General features: G+C 42.4%; 1 protein-coding gene across 2 annotated transcripts in view; it reads left to right on the top strand.

Moving 5' to 3' along the window:
* parp8 (poly (ADP-ribose) polymerase family, member 8) overlaps positions 1-23,915 on the top strand; it is a 470,797-nt gene that overhangs the window by 156,294 nt on the left and 290,588 nt on the right. For both annotated transcript variants that reach the window (XM_041197708.1, XM_041197699.1), the window contains exon 3: positions 13,000-13,037. In XM_041197708.1, coding sequence (XP_041053642.1) covers positions 13,000-13,037 — 38 coding nt within the window. The remainder of the gene's footprint in view (positions 1-12,999; positions 13,038-23,915) is intronic.

The following is a 23,915-nucleotide window of genomic DNA, read 5'->3' as shown; positions in this document are numbered from 1 at the left end:
TTAAACAACTGTCACAACCACAATTTTAAGTGTTATGTTTGAGATGCAACTCTAAATCCAGTAATCAGACCACTAGTTCTCAAGGCTTTACATTAAACTAAATGAAACATTTTATTAACTTACACAGGTTAAGACATATATACACATGGCTACAAATTACTACTATCATAACTTTTAACAAATTCCCAAACTAATCTCAATTAAGGCAACTGCAACCTATAGATTTAACCAGACACCAGACAAAGCATTTTTATCTTACAATTTCACTTTGGTTCCTGTGGAGCCAGTTGGAGGTTTGCAGCTGCCTTTTGACCTCACATTGCCTCTGCCCTGCACATGCGAAAACTGCTGAAGTTATACCTGCCACCACTGATTGAATTCAAATTCTCATTGTATCACCAGTCTCTTTGAACTCCACCCTTTAATAATGAAACCCCTTTCATTGTACCAATTTTATTAGTAATATAGACATATTGCTTGGTAGCTGCTAGTTCCTTATCTCAGAGGCTAGTGAATCTATGGAATTCTTTACGGCAGAGGGCTGTAGAGGCTGCGTCGTTAAGTATATTCAAGGCTGAGATAGACAAATTTTTAATTAGCAAGGAAATCAAGGGTTATGGGGAAAAGACAGGAGAGTGGAGTTGAGGATTATCAGATATCAGATCAGCCATAATCTCATTGAATGGAGGGGTGGACTTGATGGACCAAACGGCCTACTTCTGCTCCTACATCTTATGGTCTTACAGAAATCCATTCATTTGATCTTGATATTTTCCACAATTTTATAAGCGCAATGAATTGACAGAAGGCAAATCATAGAAATCAATGACAGATAACTATCTGGATCATCAGTATTTTCACAGCACAGCGATTACCAACAAAGGTTGTTATTGTATCAGTGTGAATACAGGACTTTTTATTTTAATTATAACTTGAAAGACATCAGAATGGATTTTAACAAAAACAGAGATTATATAAATATGATCCGTATTCTGAAATTACATGGCCTTTTTATGTATGTTCCCCATTTTTCAATTATTTTCTCCTTTTTGAGATTCCACTTATCCCCTTTTCTGATGACTTATGTCTTACTTTCTTATTTCTGTACATCTAAATGTGTCTTTCTTTTTGCTGATCTGATGCTTTTCCGAGGTGGAACTTGTGTTCCTGTATCATTGGAGGTGGTTGGCTTCTTCTACATTAGAAAAGGCTCTAGGCCCTTAAGTTCCAGAGATGAATCCATCACATGTGGCTGGGTAGCCTGGAGTGTCACTTGGATGTCATTCTAAGCAGGAAGGCTGGATACTGGGCATATGCTGCTGTCCTGAGAAATAGCAACATCCAGCCATCACTGTTGTGTTTTATTTCTCCTTGTGCTTATTTAATAGGTAAACATTAAGACATAAGGCATTGGTTAACACAAAAATACATTGGTTCACTTATTAAGGATTTGAGAAGTTGCTAAGCAATATTACACATTTGGAGAACTTGAACATGTTTGAGCTGGTAGCTTCCTCAGAACAAACTGAGGCTATGGCCTGAATTTTCATGCAGAGGCTCTCCATCAGAGCGAAAATAGCTGCGAAGGCATGAATCTGGAAGTCCCACCCCCAAACCAAGCCCCCAACAATTGTGCAGGGAGACGGAATAAGGGTGGTTTTTAAGTAGCACATCCAGGTTTCATGGAGACAACTGCATGTTAAAGTGCAGCTGCCTCATTCAGCTCTGATGTTTGGGACATCCAAAACACGACTTGTGCACTTTAGGCCTGGTAGGAGAAAGTCTAAGGTATTCTTTGGAAGGGTAGGATACCCCTTTGGAGAGATAACCTTTGGATGTGGTCCTGGGACACTTTTGGGAGAGGTCAGGTGCCCTTTGGGATTGTTACAATTAGACAAGAATGTGCATAAAAAGTGCCAAAACTCATTAGAGCTGTCAAACTTATAGGAACTGTCAAGAGAGTATCAAGAGGACTGTCAAGAAAATTGTGAATGGGAGCTGTTAAAGGGAACTGTCAAGGAATTTAAATCACCTCCATATTTGGAAAAAAAAGCAGTGTTGAAAAAAATCAGTGCTTGCTATTTCACTCTGTCTGCTGACATAAGCCCGAGGGTCGCCATTATAGGATTAGTGCTGCATGTCTGATTTCACAATTTATCATTATCACAGTGGGATGCCTGTCAATTCAGTTTTATTGACAGGTCTAACTACTTATTAAGTCTTTAAAGTGGAAAGATAAATGCAAATGCTTGTTTTTATAAGGGATAAATGTGGTGAATATGTTTTTATCAACAAGAGTGTTTTTTTCTTGAAACAGTGAATTAATCAATAGACATGTAAGAACCTTAATCTCAGCAGGAGTCCTGAGGTCTGTCCATGGTAGATAGTGGGTGAGTTAGCATGGAGGATTTTAAGCAAAGGGTGGTGGGTGGGGGGCATGGCTTAACATGAGTTAGCACTAAATTGGCATCGGGGCTATAAAGGGCTGTGGGAATGAGTGGGGGGCATGAGTTGGCATGAAGGTTATGGGTAGTAATGGGGGGGTGGCTACAGGGACACAGGTTGGCATGAAGGATTCGAAGGGTCATGGGGATGGGTGAGGTAATGAGAGGGCATAGGTTGGCATGGAGTGTATATGAGGGGCATACGTTGACATAGATGGGCATGGGAGTGTTTGGGGGGGGGTGCTGTGAGGGGTGATGGCTCGGGTGGCTTTTTGTTTTATTCCTTTTTTCAAAGCTTCGACAAAGTGCCAGAGCACAGAGGCCAGCCTTTCGCCCAGCCCACCTCTGCACCAGCCAGCCTCTGAACTCTTCCCGTAAATATGGATCACAACACCCATTTTCACCCACACAAAATGAAAATGCAAACTTTTGAGGCACTTTCTCATGCATTGGGTTTGCAGAGCTAGGAATCCAACTTGGGAGTGAAACTCCAAGCCTATATCTGAATCACATGACATACTGCATCATTTATGTCCAGTGATGTATACAGAAAAGATAACAACACCCACTTAAAGGTGTACCACAGCAGTCACCATTGAATTGGGCCAAGCATCTGTGCCTCCATTGGTCAGGGTGATGGTTTGTCTATTGGCAGTTATTAAGATCTTGAGAATCTGGAGAGACAGCTGCCTGTATTTCACTCCCCAGTGTCTGAAATCCAGCGGGAGCACCACAATGTAATTCATCCTTGAATGCCAGTAGGGCAGCAAACAAGATCATTCTTCAGGTGTGTGTTGGGGGGTTACTACAGATTAAAATGAAATGTCCACCTGCTCTATTGAAGCTTTAGTGAGGATAGATTGGAGAGGTTAGGGCTGTTTTCCTTAGGGAAAAGAAGGCTGAGAGAAGATTTGATAGAGATATTCAAGATGCTGAGGGATATGGATAGGGTAGATAGTGAGAAACTGTTCCCACTCAAGAGAGCATCAAGAACTAAAGGGCACAGATTCAAAATAATTTGCAAAAGGAGTAAATGTGACTTGAGGAAAAAAATTTTCACCCAAATGGTGGTTAGAGTCTGGAACAAACTTCCTGAAAGGATGGTGGAGGCAGGTTCGATCGAGGGAATTCAAAAGGGAATTGGATTGCTACCTGAAAAGAGATAATGTGGAAGGTTATGGAGATAAGGCAGGGGAGTGGGTCTAGGTGGAGTGTTCTTTCAGAGAGCCAGAGCAGGCTCGATGGGCTTCTGCATTGTAAAGATACTGTGAGGAAAAAGATTTCCTGTAGAAGGCTATGAACTCTAGAATCACAGCTGTCATTTGCCACAGATTCTTGGATGCAGGCCTCATGATCTGTACATTGGCACAAGTTACTCCATGATCCTTCTTTCTAGACAGGTACTCAGGGATTCTAGTTTCCATGACTCCAAGGCTCCATCTTCTTCAGTTCTCTGCCCAAAGGCAGGTACAATGCACAGCCTTCATCACAGGTAGGGAAGGAGGCAGGTCCCAAATCCATCCCAGCCAGAATGCGGATCAAACCCGCATTGATCTGGTCCGCACCAGCCATCCAGCCAACTGAGCCAACCCACCGCCGCCTGCACCCCCCCCCCCCCCCATATGTTGGAAGAATTTAGAAGTTACTCAGCCTGCTTAGCCACATTATGAACACACCTTCCTTGCCATCATGTCCTGGAGTTGATTTTGAACCCAGAACTACTGCCTCAGAGGCAGGGGCACTGCCTACTGCCAAGGCGCTAGACCATAAGATAATTGTGACTGGAAGTCTCCCTTGCTACAACTGTTGGACTTCTTTACCACAAATACATGTCAACCGTGGTCCTACATCGTATTCATAGATTGAATGGAGCCACCTGTTGATTGTTTAGAAGCTCAGGAACATGAAGACATAAACATGAACATAAATCTTACGTAAGTAAGCTTAACCTGTATTGGGGCTTTGCTGTCACTGTAGAAGGATGAGGGAGATCTGAGAGCTTTTCAGTCATTCACAATGTGGCCCTGAAGAACTCTGTCAAAGCTGAACCTGATATTGATCAGAACTCTCAGATGGTGATATGAATCGCCCTGTGCCACAAAACCTCCTGAAGAGGAATTAGTTCTGCACATCTTTTGAAAATACTGGCCATTTTTCTTAGTTTTTTTGTGTGAACTGTAATCTGTACACTCGCTTAGCCAGAAAAATCAAAAAGAAAACTGAAACAGCAGAAAGAGATGGAATACAGAAGAATATTCATTTCTCTGTGGCCCTTTTGCATGACAGAATGCTTTGTGAAAAAAGTGGCCAAAATTCTGTGACTTACAGTGCTGCTACCTGTTTATCAATAATGTATTGCCTGATAACATGATGAATTTTTGCTGCCGAGGCAGATAGCTTGAGTCAGGAAATTTCCCAAATCAGCAGGCCCACCTCTGTTTAAAGGGCCCCATTAGACCCATTTTGCAATGTGGGGAGATGGGGGCAGGATGGAACACTGCCCGCCAACACCAGAAGCAGATTCTAGGTGACCAGGGAGAGGCAGGTGAGTGCTGAGGCAAGCTGGTTCTGTGGCACTTTGTCCCAATTGTTTCAAATGCTGTTAGCTCCTCCAGCCCTCACCCTTCACAGCCCCTAAACCCCTACCCACTCCCATGGTTTCTCCATACCAGCTCATACCTCCCACCCACCCTCCATAACCTCATGTCACCTTCATAGCCACCCCCCAATATCCATTGTGGGCAGACCTTAAGAGCCATGTAGAGATGAAAAAAACCTATAAGTCTAGATATCCATGCAAAGCTTTTAAATCTCCTCAAGTGAATAATCTCTTATAAAAACAACTTGTACTCAGACCCCATATCAAGGACAACTAATCCTTTTATAAAGCATCCGTGTAGAGAGAAAGTTAATATGGCAGGCCTTCCCAAAAAGAAGTGACACAATAGTCTCTGATGTGTGAGACCCCGGTCACCTCCATTAAATATCACCCATGGTTCTTGTTTTGGCAGATGATGTATCAATGAGCTTTTTTGAAACGAGTGTGCTTAGCTTGCTATCTTGGAGAATGGGTGACTTTGCGTGTTCCCAAGTGTGATGTTGCTCTTCTTAGCTGAAAGTGTATTGACAGGAATATCCAAGGAACAGCCAATTGTTAATTCATATCACCATCTGAGAGTTCTGATCAATATCAGTTTCAGCTTTGACAGAGTTCTTCAGGGCCACATTGAGAATGAGTGAAAAGCTCTCAGATCTTCCTCATCCTTCTACAGTGACAGCAAAGCCCCAATACAGGTTAAGCTTACTTACGTAAGATTTATGTTCATGTTTATGTCTTCATGTTCCTGAGCTTCTAAACAATCAACAGATGGCTCCATTCAATCTATGAATACGATGTAGGACAAAGGTTGACATGTATTTGTGGTAAAGAAGTCCAACAGTTGTAGCAAGGGAGACTTCCAGTCACAATTGTCTTATGGTCCAGCGCTTTGGCAGTAGGCAAAGTCTGTCTTGAGAGCTAACCAGTTGATGGCAAAGAAATCTAATATGTGACGTTGATTTGTATACTTAATACAGAGATGTCCAACTTTTGAAGCAGACCTTTATGACACAACGATGAAGAGGGTGGCATCTGATTAGTAGTTCAATTTTTGAGTCAGCTTATGATTTAAAATTCACATCCATCTCCCAAACTAATTTGTATTTCTTGAACTATTTGTTTCTTGTCCATTTCCGTTCCTCTCTTCTCCTTTCCTCAACTTGTTCATTTCTGCCTGCTCCTCTCTCTCCTATTTCTCTATCACCTAATCTTTTTTCACTTCTGTCTCCTTATTCTAATTTCATTTCTTGTTTTTCTTGTTCATTTCTCTCCCTCTATTATCCTTTCCACTTCCTTCTGTCACTTTTTCCTCCTTCACTTTCTTAATGTTAGCATCTCTCTGTCACCTCACTTTTGGCTCTTTGCTTCACTTCACAATTTCAGTTCCTCCTCCCCTGTTTTATCTCACTCTTTTCTTCACTAGTGAGTTTCTCTGTCTTTATATCTTGTATTTTTATTTACCATTCCACTTACTCTCCTGCTTGTCTCTGCAGCTGAGGACAAGGAGACACAACTGCATTGGCATTCCAAAATGGGGGCAAGCTGGAAAAGCAGTGTTGTGATTCAAATGAGTGGGCAAGTAACCTGTTTTGTAAACTGACCCCTCCTGTACAATGCTTAAGTGCGGTCATGCTCATGATATTAATAAGAAGCATAAAAAATCATGGATCTCTGAAGGTGGAGGGGCATGTTAGTGGGGTGGTGAAAAAGGCATGTGGGACACTTGCCTTTATCAATCGAGACATAGATTACAAAAGTAGGGAGATCATGCTGGAGTTGTATAGAACCTTGGTGAGGCCACAGCTAGAGTACTGTGTGCAGTTCTGGTGGCCACATTATAGGAAGGATGTGATTGCACTAGAGGGGGTGCAGAGGAGATTCACCAGGGTGTTGTCTGGGATGAAACATTTAAGTTATGAAAAGGTTGGATAGACTTGGGTTGTTTTCATTGGAGCAGAGAAGACTGAGGAGTGACCTGATCAAGGTGTACAAGATTATGAGGAGCATGGACAGGGTGGATAGGGAGCAGCTCTTAGTTGAAGGGTCAGTCATGAGAGGACATAAGTTCAAGGTGAGGGGCAGGAGGTTTAGGAGGATGTGAGGAAAAACTTTTTCACCCAGAGGTGGTGACGGTCTGGAATGCACTGCCTGGGAGGGTGGTGGAGGTGGGTTGCCTCACATCCTTTAAAAAGTACCTAGATGAGCACTTGGCGAGTCATAACATTCAAGGCTATGGGCTGGTAAATGGGATTAGGTCGGTAGGTCAGGTGTTTCTCATGTGTCGGTGCAGACTCGATGGGCTAAAGGGCCTCTTCTGCACTGAGTGATTCTGTGATTCTGTGAAACACTTGGATAAATAAAAGATATGAATTGGCCTAGCAGCCCTGCCGACTAAGCTGAAACATTATGACTCCAGCTCTTGGCATCATTTGATCGACACTTAAAGATGCCACCATACCTAAAGAGCTGTTTCCTGGTACCAGTATTGAAGAGCAAGGTAGCTCACACATCACAAGACATTCTGGATAGGACTTTCCACAATGCTTGAGTGTAGCTGCTTGCCATGTTGCTAAGTCACCCATACCAGATGCAATGCAGCCAAGAATAGTGAGGGAAGTAAGTGTGGGAATTGCAAAGGTACTGGCCATAATCTTCCCCTCCTCCTGGGAGTAGTGCAAGAGCACTGGAGAATTGCAAATGTTACATCCTTGTTCAAAAAGGGTTTAAGGATATTTCCAGCAGTTCAATTTAACCTTGGTGATAAGTTACTTTGAGAATCTATGATTCAAGATAAAATTAACAGTCACCTGGAAAATGCAGTAATTAAGGAAAGCCAAAACAGATTTGTGAAGGACAAATCGTGTTTAGCAAACTGGCTTAAGTTTTTTGATGAGGTAACTGAGAGGGTTATTGCAGGTAATGTGGTTGATGTGGTGTACATGGATTCCCAAAAGGCATCTGATAAGGTTTGTCAGCAAAGTAAGAGCTTGTGGAATGAAAAGGACAGGAGCAGCATGGATACAAAATTAGTTGTGACAGGAAAGAGAGAGTAGGGGCTCCAAAGGGGTCAGTGTGAGGACCATACTGATGTATCTTAATGATCTAAAATTAGGTGTTCAGAGCCCAATTTTAAAATTTGCAGAAGACACAGAACTTGGAAGTATTATGAGCTGAGAGGAGGATAGAGAAAAACTTCACATAAACGTGCTGGTGGAATGGGTGGACAAGTGGCAGACGAAATTTAATGCAGAGAAGTGTGAAGTGATCCATTTTGGTAAGAAGAATAAGGAGACACAATAGGAAGTAAAGTGTACAAGTTTACAGGAGCAGAGATACTTGGGTGTATGTGCGCATAAGTCATTGAAGGTGGAAGGAAAAACCAGTAAAACCTGGAAATGAAGCATACCAGTAGAACTTGTTTAAGCTGATCATGTACACCTTAAAATAAAATGCCAGTGTCACTGGTGCCAGTATTACTGAGTTGTACTGCGATTTGAACATTTTGAACTGGTTTCAGGGACATAGGCTACAAGAGCAAGGAAGTTCTGATGAACCTGTATAAAACACTGGTTTGGCATCAACTGGACATTGTGTCATGTTCTGGGCAGCACACTTTAAGAAGGATATAAAGGCATTAGAGAGGGTGCAGAAAAGATGCATGAGAATGGTTCCAGGAGTGAGGAACTTCAGTTAAGTACATAGATAGGAGAAGCTGCGGCTGTTCTCATTGAAGAAGAAACGAATAAGAGGAGATTTGATAGATGTTCAAAATCATGAGGGGTCTGGACAGAGTGGATAGGAAGAAACTGTGGTTGGTGAAAGAATCGAGAACCAGAGAACATCGATTTAAAGTGGTTAGCTAAAGAATCAACAGCTGCAACAGGAAAAACCTTTTGATGCAGCGAGTTAGGATGTTAGGGTCTGGACTATACTGTCTGAGAGTGTGGTGTTAGCTGAGTCAGTCCTGGCTTTCAAAAGACAGGGCTGTGTTGAGAAGGCGGGAATGTGGGACTAGATGAGTTGCTCTTGCAGGACCGGCATGGACACGATGGACTGAAGAGCCTCCTTCTGTGCTGTAACCACCTATGATTTTACAATTCTATGATCCCATGTAACCAGCAAGAAAACTGCTGCAGCTTGCAATGACATCTACTGGAAGGTTTTACCTGAATGATCGGTACAAGGATGTGCATATGGGTTTATTATCTGTCTTGGGATGAAACAGGATGAAAACTGTGTGGAATTAATGAAGCATGGAGGAGGGCATGCCAGGAGCAGCACCAGGCATACCTAAAAATGAGGTGTCAACCTGGTGAAGCTACAACACAGGATTACTTGCATGCCAAACTGCATATGCAGCAAGTGATAGACAGAGCGAAGTGATTCCACAACAAACAGATCAGATCTAAGCTCTGCAGTCCTGTCACATCCAGTTGTGAATGGTGGTGGACAATTAAACAACTCACTGGAGGAGGATGCTCCACAAATATCCCCATCCTCAATGATGGGGGAGCCCAGCACATCAGGGCAAAAGCTAAGGCTGAAGCACTTGCAATAATCTTCAGCCAGAAGTGACTAGTGGATGATCCATCTTGGCTTCCTCCGGAGGTCCTCAACATCACAGATGCCAGTCTTCAGCCAATTCAATTCACCCCACTTGATATCAAGAAATGGCTAGGCACAGGATAGTGCAAAGGCTATCAGGACCTGACAATATTCTGGCAATAGTTTTGAAGACTTGTGCTCCAGAACTTGCTGTGCCCCTAGCCAAGCTGTTCCAGTACAGCTACAACACTGGCATGTCCCGGGCAATGTGGAAAATTGCCCAGGTATGTCCTGTACACACAAAGCAGGACAAATCACTCCCGGCCAATTTCCGTCCCATCAGTCCACTCTCAATCATCAGTAAAGTAATGGAAGGGGTCATCAGCAGTGCTATCAAATGCTACTTGCTTAGCAATAACCTGCTCGCTGACGTTCAGTTTGGGTTCCGCCAGGGTCACTCAGCTTCTGACCTCATTACAGCCTTGGTCCAAACATGCACAAAAGAGCTGAACACCCGAGGTGAGGTGAGAGTGACTACCCTTGAAATTTAAGCAACATTTTACCAAGTGGGGCATCAAGAAGTCCTAGCAAAACTGGAGTCAATGGGAATTAGGGGGAAAACTCTCCGCTGGTTGGAGTCACGCCTAGAGAAGGTAAGATGGTTGTGGTTGTTGGTGGTCAATCATCTCAGTTCCAGGACATCACTGCAGGAGTACCTCAGGGTAGTGTCCTCAGGCCAACCATCTTCAGCTGCTTCATCAATGACCTTCCCTCCATCATAAGGTCAGAAGTGGGGATGTTCGTTGATGATTGCATAAAATTCAGCGCCATTCGCAACTTCTCTGATGCTGAAGCAGTCTATATCCAAATGCAGCAAGACCTGGACAATATCCAGCCTTGGGCTTACAAGTGGTGAGTAACATTTGTGCCACACAAGTGTCAGGCAATAACCATCTCCAACAATAGAGAATCTAACCATTGCCCCATCATATTCAGTGGCATTACCATTGCTGAATCCCCTACTATCAACATCCTAGGGAGTTACCATTGACCTGAAGATGAACTGGACTAACCATATAAATACTGTGGCTACAAGAGCAGGCTAGAGACTAGGAATCCTGCAGCAAGTAACTCACTTCCTGACACCCCAAGGCCTGTCCACCATCTACAAGGCACAAGTCGGGAGTGTGATGAAATATTCCCCACTTGCCTGGATGAGTGCAGCTCCCACAACACTCAAGAAGCTTAACACCATCCAGGACAACACAGCCTGCTTGATTGGCACCACACCCACAAATATTCACTCCCTCCACCACCAACGCACAGTGGCAGCAGTGTATACATCTACAAGATGCACTGCAGGAACTCATCAAAGCTTCTTATGAAGCAACCTCGAAACCCATAACCACTAGCACCTAGAAGGACAGGGATAGCGGATGCATGGGAACCCCACCACCTGGAAGTTCTCCCCCAACTCAGTCAACATCCTGACTTGGAAATATATTGCTGTTCCTTCGCTGTCGTTGGGTCAAAATCCTGGGACTCCCTTCCAAACCACATGGACTGCAGCAGTTCAAGAAAGCAGTTCAGCACCACCTTCTCAAGGGCAATTCGGGATTTGCAATAAATGCTGGCCCAGCCAGCAATGCCCGCATCCCATGAATGAATAAAAAAACAATATTCACAGATGTGTTGTACACCTCCACTATGTCAGCAGGTCAGTGGCAATGCATACATACATTTTCCACGAGTTCCTGATACCTGGTAGCTCCCTAGTGAGGGCTCAAGCCTGTGCTAATCAATTGCTGCATGAACAACTCATGACTCTTGTTCTTGGAAGAAGTAGGCAGGATTTCTGTAGTTGACCAGTCTTCAAGATGATGCACTCGAAAGGAGATTGCATATAGGTGATCACCTCTGGTGGATTTGATCATCCAAAACATAAACTAGAGTATGTATGCAAACAATTCAAGTTACATTGGTGCAACCTGGAGTGGTATATCTGTCAATAGGTGCTGGGATCCTTCCTACTTGGCTCCAGATAGCTGTGCACATCAATGCAATGAGTAGAATGGTCTTAACAGAACAAGCAGTGGGAGGCTTGCCTCTGCTGTCTGCTGCTTTTAGCCTTGATAAATTGGAGCATTTTAGGGGAGGGGGCTCTAAGCGTTTGCTCCTGCCAGCCTTTACTGTGGTTTTCTTGGCTTAGATAAGCAAGTGCAAGTGATAGCAAATGAGTAATCCACATCCGGCAAAAAAAAAATCAATTGGTAGTTTGGTTTCTAGAATATTCATCATGATGATAGGTTTCTGTATTTATTATACTGTTAGCTGACTAATAAATAAAATGGCTGTTATATCTGCTACATTTTCAGTGTGTCTGTGGGTATGTGCTTAGGTGTGGTGATAGCTTTTTTTCTTGGTGCCACAGCAACAGATAAACAACTTTGTGCTTTTGTTCATAATAATGAACTAGTGCCCATTTGTGGTTTTTGGACTTGTACTGTCCTGCAGAGAAACAGACATTTTTTCAAAAGAAACATTGGTGGCAAGTAAAGGATTAACTTCCTCACCTTTGCTTTCTAAAGTTCAAATTCCTTTTGCCAGTTAGGAATTTTCTAAAATCCATGTAGGTATGTTTGAAAATCTAAGAATTTGTTCTTTTACTTTGCTTTTTAATAGTAGACAATCTAGTACTTGTGGCAAAGTGTTTAATTTTGTAATTTCATAGCACTCATCCATGTAGTGTTACTGGGTTGAAATGTAAAAATTTAGTTTTTGCTTTAATATTTGGTACATAGACAACCTTGTCACCTCCAGTATAATCCCCTGGTCATTGAATGATGGTTAGTTATCAATAGTATTATATGCAAATGTTTTCCTTTCAAAGAGGCACTTGACTGCATGCAAAAGTTAAACTAATTGTTTTTATTTGTTTGTGAATTTTGACCTAATAGTATAAAATGCATCTTACATCATTTGCTTATAATGTCAACATAACAAAATTACCCTCTTCTTAGATTTGATCTCTTGCAACCACAAAAAGAGCTCACAAAAGACCTTTGACTAGGATAGTCCTTTTTAAATAACCCAACAACTTCAAAAAGAAAATGAGTCAAATTATTTATGTATTTTAATGCCAGTACAGTCTTAACAGTAAGATAAAGCAACAAGGTTTAAAAGTTTATTAGAATTTTCAAAATCGCTTCCAGAGTAAAATTTCATTTGTAATGCCAAATAGAATAAATTTGTGGTAATTGCCCACTTCAGCAGAGAATGGTGATAATATAACTATGTCAACACTCGAGATTAGATTGTATAGTTGAATGAAGGAAAAGGAATATGGGAACAAAGCTGATATTTGTGAGTAGAATTATCTGTTCTAATTATTGCTATTTTTCTCCTCAACAGGGTGTCCTATTCAGTTCACGTCTCTGAGGATTATCCAGGTACTCAGTTCTCTGAAAGTCCTATGAAGAACATGGTAGATATGTATCACGTCTAAGTGTTATTGCATTGGGTTGAACTGGCTATTTGTATGTGTACGGATTGGCCCTTACCTGAATACGAGGTAGCCTGTTACTGTCAAATGGAAGATGGACCTCAGGCTGGTGGAAATTATTAATATAAATTGCTTAAATAGTGTAAACTGGTAACCAAATGTCTGTCTGTACATTCAATAAGTAGGTGATATATGAACTGACCTACAGCAGCTCTCAACTAACCCAAATTTGATCTGAGTACTGGGATGAAAGTCTAAATGAGACTTGCAATCAAATCCTTGAGAATACTTTAAGAGTCCCTTAAGCAAAAATGTGTCAAATCTTCTTTCACACAGCAAGAGCAGTTTTTTCATGTTAGAATAAATCAAAATTGCTAATCCTGGAGAAAAATTGTCACCATTAGTAGTGCTTTTGGGAATCAATCATTTACAAAGGATGATCATTAATCTTAACATCCTTTTGTTTCTTTCTGTCTATCTGTTAGTTTTTTTTGAATATAGTCATTAGCACAGAATGCTTCAGCTGTCTTGCAGTGTTGGGCTCAGTAACTCCTCCAAGCCAGCACGCCAATGAGATCATCAGCAAAAATAGTCCCAAGCAATCAACGGAAGCCTGGCAAAATGATAAAACCTGTAACACGACTTGATATTTTAAAGGGTGTCGTATTCTGAAATGTTTTCTCAGTCATCGGTTTAGTGAAATACTCCTGAAAACAATGACTCAGATTTCTGATGAGGTGCAGACCATGTTAGAAGTGCATCAGGTAAGACTTCCAAATACACTGAAATTGACAGCACTGAAATATCTAAAAGTTAGCTAAATTGTTATATTGAGGCTGAACTGTGGACATTGTTACCCCTCTTATCAGCTTGTGTATTTGGAAGTCTTGCCTGATGCTCTTCCAACATGGTCTGCACCCCATCAGAAATCAGAGTCATTGTTTTTAGAAGTGTTTCAATAAACCAATGACTTAATCAGAAAATATTTCAGAATAAGATACCTTTTATAATATCAAGTTGTGTTATAGGTTTTATCATTTTGCCAGACTGATTGCTTGTGGCTATTTTTGCTGATGATCTTATTGCAGCCATTTTTAGGAGCAGACTTCGAAATAAGTGGACCCTCTGGCACTGATGTATGCCTGACATGCCACAGGAGAGTGGCTGTAATTAAGCTTTTAAGGGGCTTAATTGGTTACCTGCCGCAGCCTGGCCGATAACCATTTCCACCATCAATTTGACTCCTTCATAATGCCGTGGAGGTGGGAACATGTCACAAAGCTGGCCTAGCACAATTTTTCTCCCCCATACCTCCCATCCCCTCACCATGGGTCGTTGAAAATTCAGCCCCCTATGATGTAACAGGATTTAAATATGCGTGATAGCTTAAATAAACAGGCATATTGAAAACTGGTTTTCAAAGAAGAGTTTGAAGGATTGCTTCTAAAAAATATCTGCTGTTTCTGCAGAATAGCACAACAACCATAGTAGAATGGAAACATTGCTGGAGTGCTGTTTGGGCCACTGTAGTGAAGGCTACCTTAAAAACCTCAGAGTTAACTAATAAGGCCAGAGAACTTTTGATGGCCGGGATGAACCAGCTCCCGTTTATTCAATCTCCTCAGTTGGTCGCAACAAAGATTAATGTTTTTTTTTTACGAGAATATGTCTTTTCCAAATCAGAATGTATTTAACTATTTAAGCTGGGAGCAACATGGAGCCAATCAAACAAGGTTTTCTTGAGTCAAAGAAAGAGCAAATTTATTAACCTCTAAACCCAGGAAAAATAATAAAAATGCAACATCAAGCATTCGGCCCTCATGCAGTCATTTGGACACACACACACACACACACACACACACACACGCACACCTATCAGAAATAATGATTACGTTACGTGTCCTTTAATTGTCCTTGAAGTATAAGTTTTAAACGTCGCAACCGATTTAGGTTAGCTGATTTCTTGGATGCAATCAGATGTAGAAGTTGTGACAATTATTACAAGATCTTATTTTGCTGGTAGGTTTCTGGTAGAGTTGTCTTCTTGAACCAGGCAACACACTTATTTTAAAAGAGAGGGAGAGCATGATCAGCCCTCTGCTTGTTTCCTCTGCTGAAGGCTTTCTGGACACCACTTATGCCAATTGCAAAGACTCTGTAGTGGCTGGGTAGCCTTGCCTTGAAATATTTCACCCACTGTGGGCTTTGGGTGGGTCTGTCTGTGGCAGCCATTGTTTCAGCACCCAGTGCTTTGCATTTTTAATGTATCTTCCTTAAACAGCTATGAGTTTTGATGGAGGTTTAGATTATAGGAAATGTTTCTCTCTTCACACTCCCCTGAGGGTGATTTGTTTGTTTGTCACCTTCACCTTGGAATGTGGCTTTGCATTTTAAGCAGTTTCCTCTGTCTCAGTTCAAATTGTAAAATGTCCAGTCAGTTGAAAGTTGAAAACATATTTTCAAAATAAAGGGGCATTGCCTCGTAACAGGTGGTAAATCCTTTAACCTCTCCACAATGAAGAGGAAGCTTTGGCATTAATGAGCAAGCAGGCAATAGAGGGAGTCGAATTCAGGAGTTTAGGTAGGCAGGTACCAGCAAAAACTTTATCCTAACATTCTGTTTCACCTCCTTGTAATTCTTTTTGTGCTCAGCATTACATGATTACAGATCATGAAACCCTTCTCCCTTCAGAAAGCCATGTGTTCTCTGCTCCTCTGAAAGTTATTCCGACCGTCCTTTGTCATATCCCAATAAGCCAGGCAAAGAAACAGAAGAGGAAGAACATTAATTAGGCAGCTTCTGCTTTAGGCTCTGCCAGTACTTCATCACATGCATCATGAGTCACTCTCACCCTTTCAAGTAACAACCCAGAAACATTCATTTGAGGTAACAGAGAACAAGCCAGGAGGAGCGCACCAGACATCATAGCAAACCTGGGTGGATAGGAGGTTCTGGGCTTGGAAGATGAGGAGGAAAACATTTCTAGCTGAAAGAAAACGTTACGCCTCAGTTCAAAACTTTGGAGATATAAATCTTGCACTTTTAAAAAAGACTTGCAGATCATTACATGCACTTGCAGGCACAGGGGATAGTCTCTGACAATATACAGCACACAACAGATTAGTTGGTGAAGTCAAAATAAAGGCAGGAAATGCTAGAAAAACTTAGCAGGCCTGGCAGCATCTGTGGAGAGAGAAACAGAATTAATGTTTCAAGTCCAATATGGCTCTTTTTTGGAACTAGAGAGAGGTAGAAATGTTTTATGCTGTTAAATAAAGGGGGAGGAGCAGGTGGAGCAGAATGGAAGATCAGGGATAGGTTGGAGGGCAGAATAGATTAAATGACAAAGATGCCATGGGGCACCAGACAAAGTGGTAATGATAATATTAAAGTCTAGAGCTTTGATCCAGAATAGGTGTTAATCACAGAATGAAGATCAACACTGTCTGAAAGCAAAGTAGCAGAATATGTTAATAGCAGAAAATGAGTCAGTGCTGTCTGAAAGCAAAACATGAGAACAAGAATCAGACTGGAACAAGGGAGGAAAGAAATTCAAAATGGAGGACAGAGTTCATGGCCTGAAGTTGCTGAATTCAATGCTGAGTTCAGAAGGCTATAAAGTGCCTAATCAGAAAGTGAGCTGCTGCTTCTCCAGCTTTTGTTGGGCTTCACTGGATCACTGTAGCAGGCCAAGGACAGAAATGTGGGCATGAGGGCAAGATGGTGAATTGAAATGGGAAGAGACAGAAATGTCGGGTCATGCTTGCACGCTGAGCGAAGGTGTGCTGCAAAATACAATGTAGAGAAGTCCTTTATGCATACCTGCAACCCTCTGATGGATGTTTTTTCACCATTGCCATTCACCCTGCAATAGCTGGCAGCTTCAGAGCAACGGAGGTCCACATTACAGGTTGTGCTTCTGCTGTGGAATTTTTTTTTCACTCTTTGGAAGTGGACATCATTGACATGTTCTGCGTTTATTGTCCATTCCTTGGCTTGTTAAGCCACTTGATAGGACAGTTAAGAGTCAATCACATTGGTGTGAAACTGGAGTTGCATAAGGATGGCAAATTTCATTCCCTAAAGGAATTTAGTGAATTAGTTGTATTTAATGACAATCTAATAACTCCATGGTCACCTTTCTAACTGATATAAGTTTTCCCGATTTTCCTTATTTTTAACCATATTCAAATTCTCAAACTGTCATGATGGGATTTGAACTCACTGGATTATTAGACCAGGCTCCTTGACTAGTGCAGTAATATAATAACACCACTGCAGTCCTCTGATCAGATTGGTGGAATACTTGGTGGTCAAATTGGAGAAGCTTGACTATTCCAGCCTCCAAGTGTAAGGAGACCTGGAAAACCACCTTTACCAATATTGCAATTCTCTTATTGCCGGTGCATATTGGACTTGGACGTTGTCCTCAAAAATTGTGCTTTTTTGCCCCTTTTTTCAGCTTAGAATGCAAGCAGAACAAAAACTAATTTCTTCCCAAAAAACTGTGACCAAGTATGAAAAGGTAGCTGGAAAATATTTTCAACCATTTGTAAATTTAACAAGAGAAAGGTTTTTTTTAAAGCCATTGCAGAATGCTTGAATGGAATAACCCAATAAATCGGCAACTTGTTTTAAGGTTTGGAAAGAGGCAGGCATCCCAAAGATAAGTGGTAACCTTTAAATCATGCACCTTGTGCTGATGCAATTATTCTACTCTCAGGCAGGTTACTATAAATTTCTGTGGACTGGACAGCCTGCTGGCAGTGCATCTGTGTGATGCTCTCACATTAGAGCATACTGTAAATTGGAAATCTTGGCTCCCAGTAGCGTGGAATCAGTCCGATTTACAGTCCAAGCAGACCCCAATGTACCAGTCACAGCAAGTAAACAACTGAATCAGACTGTGCCTGTCCAGTTGATTAGAAGTTGAATTTTGCATTTCTGACGACCAGACCTTTACCAATAGCTGGAGAAAGCCCATGTAAAGTAGTGGGAAAACATCATCGTGTGCAGGTAGGCTGAGCAAAAAGTATATCTGTGGACAGGTATGGTTTCCAGTGCCCCTGTTGGCCACAGTCAAAGTGTCAGTCTTAGCTCTGTGGCAGTGCTCATGCCTTTGTCAGAAGGTTGTGGACTTGAGAACATAATCCAAGCTGATACTTCAGTACTGAGAGGGTACTGCACTCTTGGAGATGCCATCTTGTGGATCGTGTTTTGCCCTTTTTACAAGAAGGCATAGGAGACCCCATAGTACTATTAAAAGATAAGCATGGGAGCTCTCTCAGTGCCCTTGCCAATATTTATTCCACAACCAATGTCACTTAAAAAAACCTAATTATCTCGTCATTATTTCGTTATTGTTTGTGGAATTATGCTGTGCCAAATTACGTGCCACATTTCCTCATTGACTGTAAAGCCCTTTGGAACATCCTGAGGTGGTGAAAGATGCAATATAAATACAAGTTCTTTCTTTTTCATCACTGCTGCTTTGAGAGACATTAGGAAAAATAACTGATTTTGGCATCTCACCATCTCCAAAGACAGCACAGCCATCACATTTAATTTATCACCCTGCTTTCAAAGTTGGGGCTGGCATTTATGGCGGCATTGATATATTTAAAGAGATTATGAGATTTTCACAGAAGTTGATATGGGTTGCCATCTTGGTTTTATAGCTCACTGCATTGATATGATAGGAATTGATTGACGGGACCTGGTCAAGTGTAATTAGCATGCAGAGTCTCTCAGACAATAGAGCGTGTATTGGAGGAGGGCATGCAACTTAGTGCAAAAAGCAAAACTAAATTGGTTTGATTTAAAATGTTAGATCAAATGTATTGGAATCCAACATAATCTTAAAGCATCAGACCTGACCCTGCTTTAATCAGGTCTGAATAGAAGCCTGTGACATCACATACTTTTCTTTCTAGGATTCCATCCTTCTGGGAACACTGTCTGAAGAGTGTAGTTTACAGAGTGACTCATCACTATTGAATGGCAGTTATTATAAGGGGAAATGAGAAATTGTTAATGATGGCCAAGAAAATGGATCAGGCATTGAAAAGTCTCCTGTTACCTCACCCTATTGAGGAATGGGTGGCATTGGTCTATGCTATGACAGTTTATATTTAACTTGACACCACAAAGGCTTTTCAGAAGAAGGAGATACTCATACCAAGTGGCATTTTCAAAGAAAAGAAAATGATATGAGACTGTTCCCTGGCTTTATAAGATATTTGTTGTTGTATGATTGAGACTTTATTGGATATCCAATTGTTAACCAATGCTACGTTTGACACCTGCACATTTAACTTTCCTATCCCCCATTTTCTCCTTTTTGAAAAGTTATTCATGGCAGAACACAATTTCGCAGGAGATAGCAGATCTTTGTCTCTTGTGCATCCCCCACTTTCTTCACCCCATTAGTGGTAAGTGTCTTCAGGTGTTATGGCCCTGAACTCTGGACGTCCCTCTTTGAACGTCCCTCCTTAAACCTCTCTGCCTCCGTATATCTCTCTCTCCTTTAAAATGTTCTTTGAAATCTACCTCCTGGCCACGTTTTTGGCCACTGCCCAAATAGGGGGAATTTTTGCAGGTTTGTGGAGGCATTGGGGGGCTGAGATAATTGGGAAAAGTGCCAGGGATAGTTGCTGTTTTCCCCCCATTTTTCCCAGAGACGAGTTGAGTGTACTGGCAGTCACCCACCTGGCAGCATTGAGAAGCCAATTAGGAGGGATTTTCCCAGTGAAATCCCTCTTTCCCTACAGCGGAAGAGTCTCATGCTGTGTCCCCAACCTGGCAGTGAGGAGAAGGCAAGAGCATGATGGGAGGGATTGCTTCTGTAAAATCTGTGACAATCTGTGAAGCCTTTGGTCAGTTGCACTGAAGAGCTGCAGACAAGGACAGGCTGCAAGACAGCCTTGCAAAACACTTCTTTTTATCAGAGAGTGCTATCACTGCTTGACAAGTGAGTACCAACTGCCTGAAAGGCAATTCACCTGACCAGCACTTTATGCACCCTCTGCTGCATTTCCCTGCTGCCTGCCTTCTAAGCGGCACAGGAGCAGCTTCTCCAGTTGCACTCTCCCCCTCTGCTGAGCAACACCAGCAACACTACCAGCTGCCTTCTCCATAACCACATGCCCCTCCATAGGGCAGAGAAAATGGGCACTGGGATGCAGATGGAAGGAGGCAAGACAGAGGGCCTAAAGGCGAGGGATCAGCTATTCTGACATGTGTGAGCATCGGTGCCTCATGAAGCTCTGGCTTTCATGGTCGAATGTTGCTATGAAGTCAGACCACCTTCCCCGTGGAGCAGGCAGGCACACATTGCCAATGACTGACAAGGTGCCTGTCACTGGAGGTCCAGCCCCCTCCCTCCAAGAGCCCACGCCCCTGGCTTTTGTCAAATTGTGTGATCTCTTTTCTTGTAAGGAGAGAAAGCAGGAGAGAAGGGAGTGTTAGGAATAGCCTGTCTTCAGCGGAGTGAAGGCCAACATAAGTGGATACTGCCTGTGAGCCATGGGCACATGTGGGCAGTAAGCTCAGGGTCATTGGAGGTGTTGGCAGCTCCTGCTGATTACCACTTCCTGCCCCCTCTGAGCTGATGAATTGGTACTCTTCCAGGTTGAACACTACTTTGAAGAAGCACTGAGTGTGGTAAGGGCACAGAATGTACTTTAATTGGGGGACTTCAAAGTCCATTACCGAGAGTCGCTCAATACCACCACTACTGACCAAACTTGCCAAATCATCTCATAGCTACGGGCCCTGACAACATTCCAGCAGTAGTACTGAAGATGTGCTCCAGTAGTAGCTGCACCCCTAGCCAAGCTGTTCCTGTGTAGCTACAACACTGGAATCTACCCAGCAATGTGGAAAATTGCCCAGGTATGTCCTGTACACTACAAGCAAACCAAATCCAATCTGGCCAATTACCACCCCATCAGTCTACTCTCGATTATCAGTAAAGTGAAGGAAGGTCTCATTGACCTTGCTCTATAGCAGCACTTACAAAGCAATGACTGCTCCCCAGTGTTCAGATTGTGTTCTGCCAGGGCCGCTCAGCTTCCTCCCTCATTATAGCCTTAGTCCAAACGTGGACAAAAGAGAGGCTAGATGAGAGTGACTGCCCTGGACACCAAGGCAGCATTTAACAGAGTGTGGCATCAAGGAACCCTAGCAAAACTGGAGTCAATGAGGATCCGAGGGAAGCTCTCTGCCGGTTGGAGTCATGCCTACCACAAATGAATTAGAGGCAAATTGTCTCAGCCCCAAGCCATTGCTCCAGGAGTTTCTCAAGATAATGACCATCTTCAGCTCCTTCATTAATGGCCTTCCCTGCATCATGAGGTCAGAGGCGGGGATGTTTGTGGACGATTTCATAATGTTCAGCACCATTCACAACACCTCAGATGATGAAGCAGTCTGGGCCCACATTCACAAGTGACATTTGCACCATACTAGTGCCAGCCAATAGCTATCTGCTACAAGAGAGAATCTAACCATATCCCCATATAACAATCAATGGCATTATCATCACTGAGTTCCCCCACTGCTAACATCCTGGGGGTTCCCATTGACCAGAAACTGAACTGGACCAGCCATATAAATACTGTGGCCTCAAGAGCAGGTCAGAGGCTGGGAATTCTTCAGACAGTAACTCACCTCTTGACTCCCCAGATTCAGTCCACCCTCTACAAGTTACAAATCATAGGAATGTGAGGGAATACTCCCCACCTGTCTGGATGAGTGCAGCTCCAACAACACTCAAGAAACTTGACACCATCCAGGACAAAGCAGTTCACTTTATTGACACCCCATCCACCACTTTAAATAATCTATCCCTCTACCACTGATGCAGAGTGACAGTAGCATTTACCAACTACAAGGTGCACTGCAGCATCTAGAAGGACAAGGGCAGCAGACGAATTAGAAGCCATTCTTAAGCCAAGCTTAACAGCCACGAAGTAGGCCATTCAGCTGCTCGTACCTGCAAGTTTCCCACCAAGCCACTCACCATCCTGACTTGGAAATATATCTTCACTGTTGCTGGGTCAATTTCCTGGACCTCCCTCCCTAACAGCACTGTGGGTGTTCCTACACCATATGGACTGCAGTGGTTCAAGAAGGCAGCTCACCACCACTTCCTCGAGGGCAATTAGGGATGGGCAATAAATGTTTGCCTGGCAAACAAAGCCCACATCACATGAAATAATAAATAAATATCCCACAAACCAACCCTCAACATTTTGTGCAGAGACTTTCATATTAGCAAACTGCAACTGAGAGCAAGTATTTTGTCCATTGTTGACTAAACTCCTGAATATAAATTGCACAACTGGCAAGAGAAACGTTGCAGTGTATGCAGGTCAGTGAAATCCAGAGAGAGAGAGAAATAGAGGAATATGGGTCGCATCTCAGCTGGCTTGTACATTATTGGCTCCATGCTGGTGACTTACATACAAGCCGTTTTACACCATGTTTAATGTGATACGAAGACAGCCAGCATCCAAAACACGAGCCTCTTGTACCTCAGAGCAAGCATGCTGTACTTGCAAAGGCTGGCTACAGGAAAGACAGCAAAAATTAGTATCTTCTCAGCAGCTAGTCTTTGGGCATTTGCCAAGTTTACTCTGGTGTTACTGCTGGCTCCACAAAATCTGTACAGGACAAGATAGTAGCACCAACACTCCATCAAACCACACATAACAGCCGAAAGTAAAAACTAAAAACAGCATCACAAAAGACTCAGAGCAACAGGATAACTAAATACAATGACACAGCTTCTTCCATGAAAGCACAGAACAACAAACCCTTTGGCTGTTCAGTGACTGTTGAACCACATTTGCTTTCCGGTGGTTTTTACACCAAGTTCATGTTTTCTCTATCCTTCGATGCTAATAGGACAAAACACATACTAGCAGTTAGAACTGTTTGAAGGGGGGTGATGTTCAAGCGAACAACGTCTAAAACCTCTACACTGCTAAAATGATGTTGAGTCAAAGGAGGTGAAGGAATGCTCGCAAGAATCCACTACTGGGTAACAGTGAAAATTATTGAGAAAGTGCACACAGACATAACAAATGTCACTATAAAACTGTAGGAGCCCACAGTTCAAGAAGCTGTTGTACTGTGTTTAATGCAAAACGTGAAGCCTTTTTTGAGGAGCTTGTGCAGAATTTGACTGTTTCAAAATTCTGGCACAGCATTGCCCATCATTAAGCACAAAACAACACAGCACAAACATGTATAAAAAATATTGTTTTTATGATCAATCTATTCCATGCTAGAACTTCATTTCTGATAGCTCCTAATATATTTCATACTAATGTGATACTGGTGGGAAATGGAATAACAGTAACAGCCTGAGGCCTGCACTTCTCTGTTAATGAAAGAGAAAAATGTTTGCCATTGTTAGAAAGGTTTCTTTTTGAACTAATGACAATAACTATACTTATATCAAGCTCTCAGCTCAAATCAAGGACCCCAGCACACTGTCTCCCAACTATCTCACCATTTAAACATCTATCTTTTAGCAACTTGATCACACCTCATGATAGTTCCTTTTTGGCACGACATTCATTTTTTCTGTGAAAGAATTTTGGGATGTTTACCTACATCAGAGGCACTTAATAAATGCACCTTATTGTTGTTGCAGTAGACCCTATGACTGGGTAGTTTGTTCTGCAAACAATGTATCTCATATCTTTTACACTCTGAGCTTCCCTCTTCTCCTGTTCGTGCAGCATCAAAAGATTCCCAGGATTTGCTGTTACATCTATGCTTTCATTAATTACTCACAGGATGTGAATGTTGCTC

Source organism: Carcharodon carcharias, chromosome 1, assembly GCF_017639515.1.
Source record: "Carcharodon carcharias isolate sCarCar2 chromosome 1, sCarCar2.pri, whole genome shotgun sequence".
In the NCBI taxonomy this organism is placed as follows: Eukaryota; Metazoa; Chordata; class Chondrichthyes; order Lamniformes; family Lamnidae; genus Carcharodon; species Carcharodon carcharias.
Note: the sequence above shows the minus strand (reverse complement) of the source record. Positions and strands in the feature narration are given on the sequence as shown.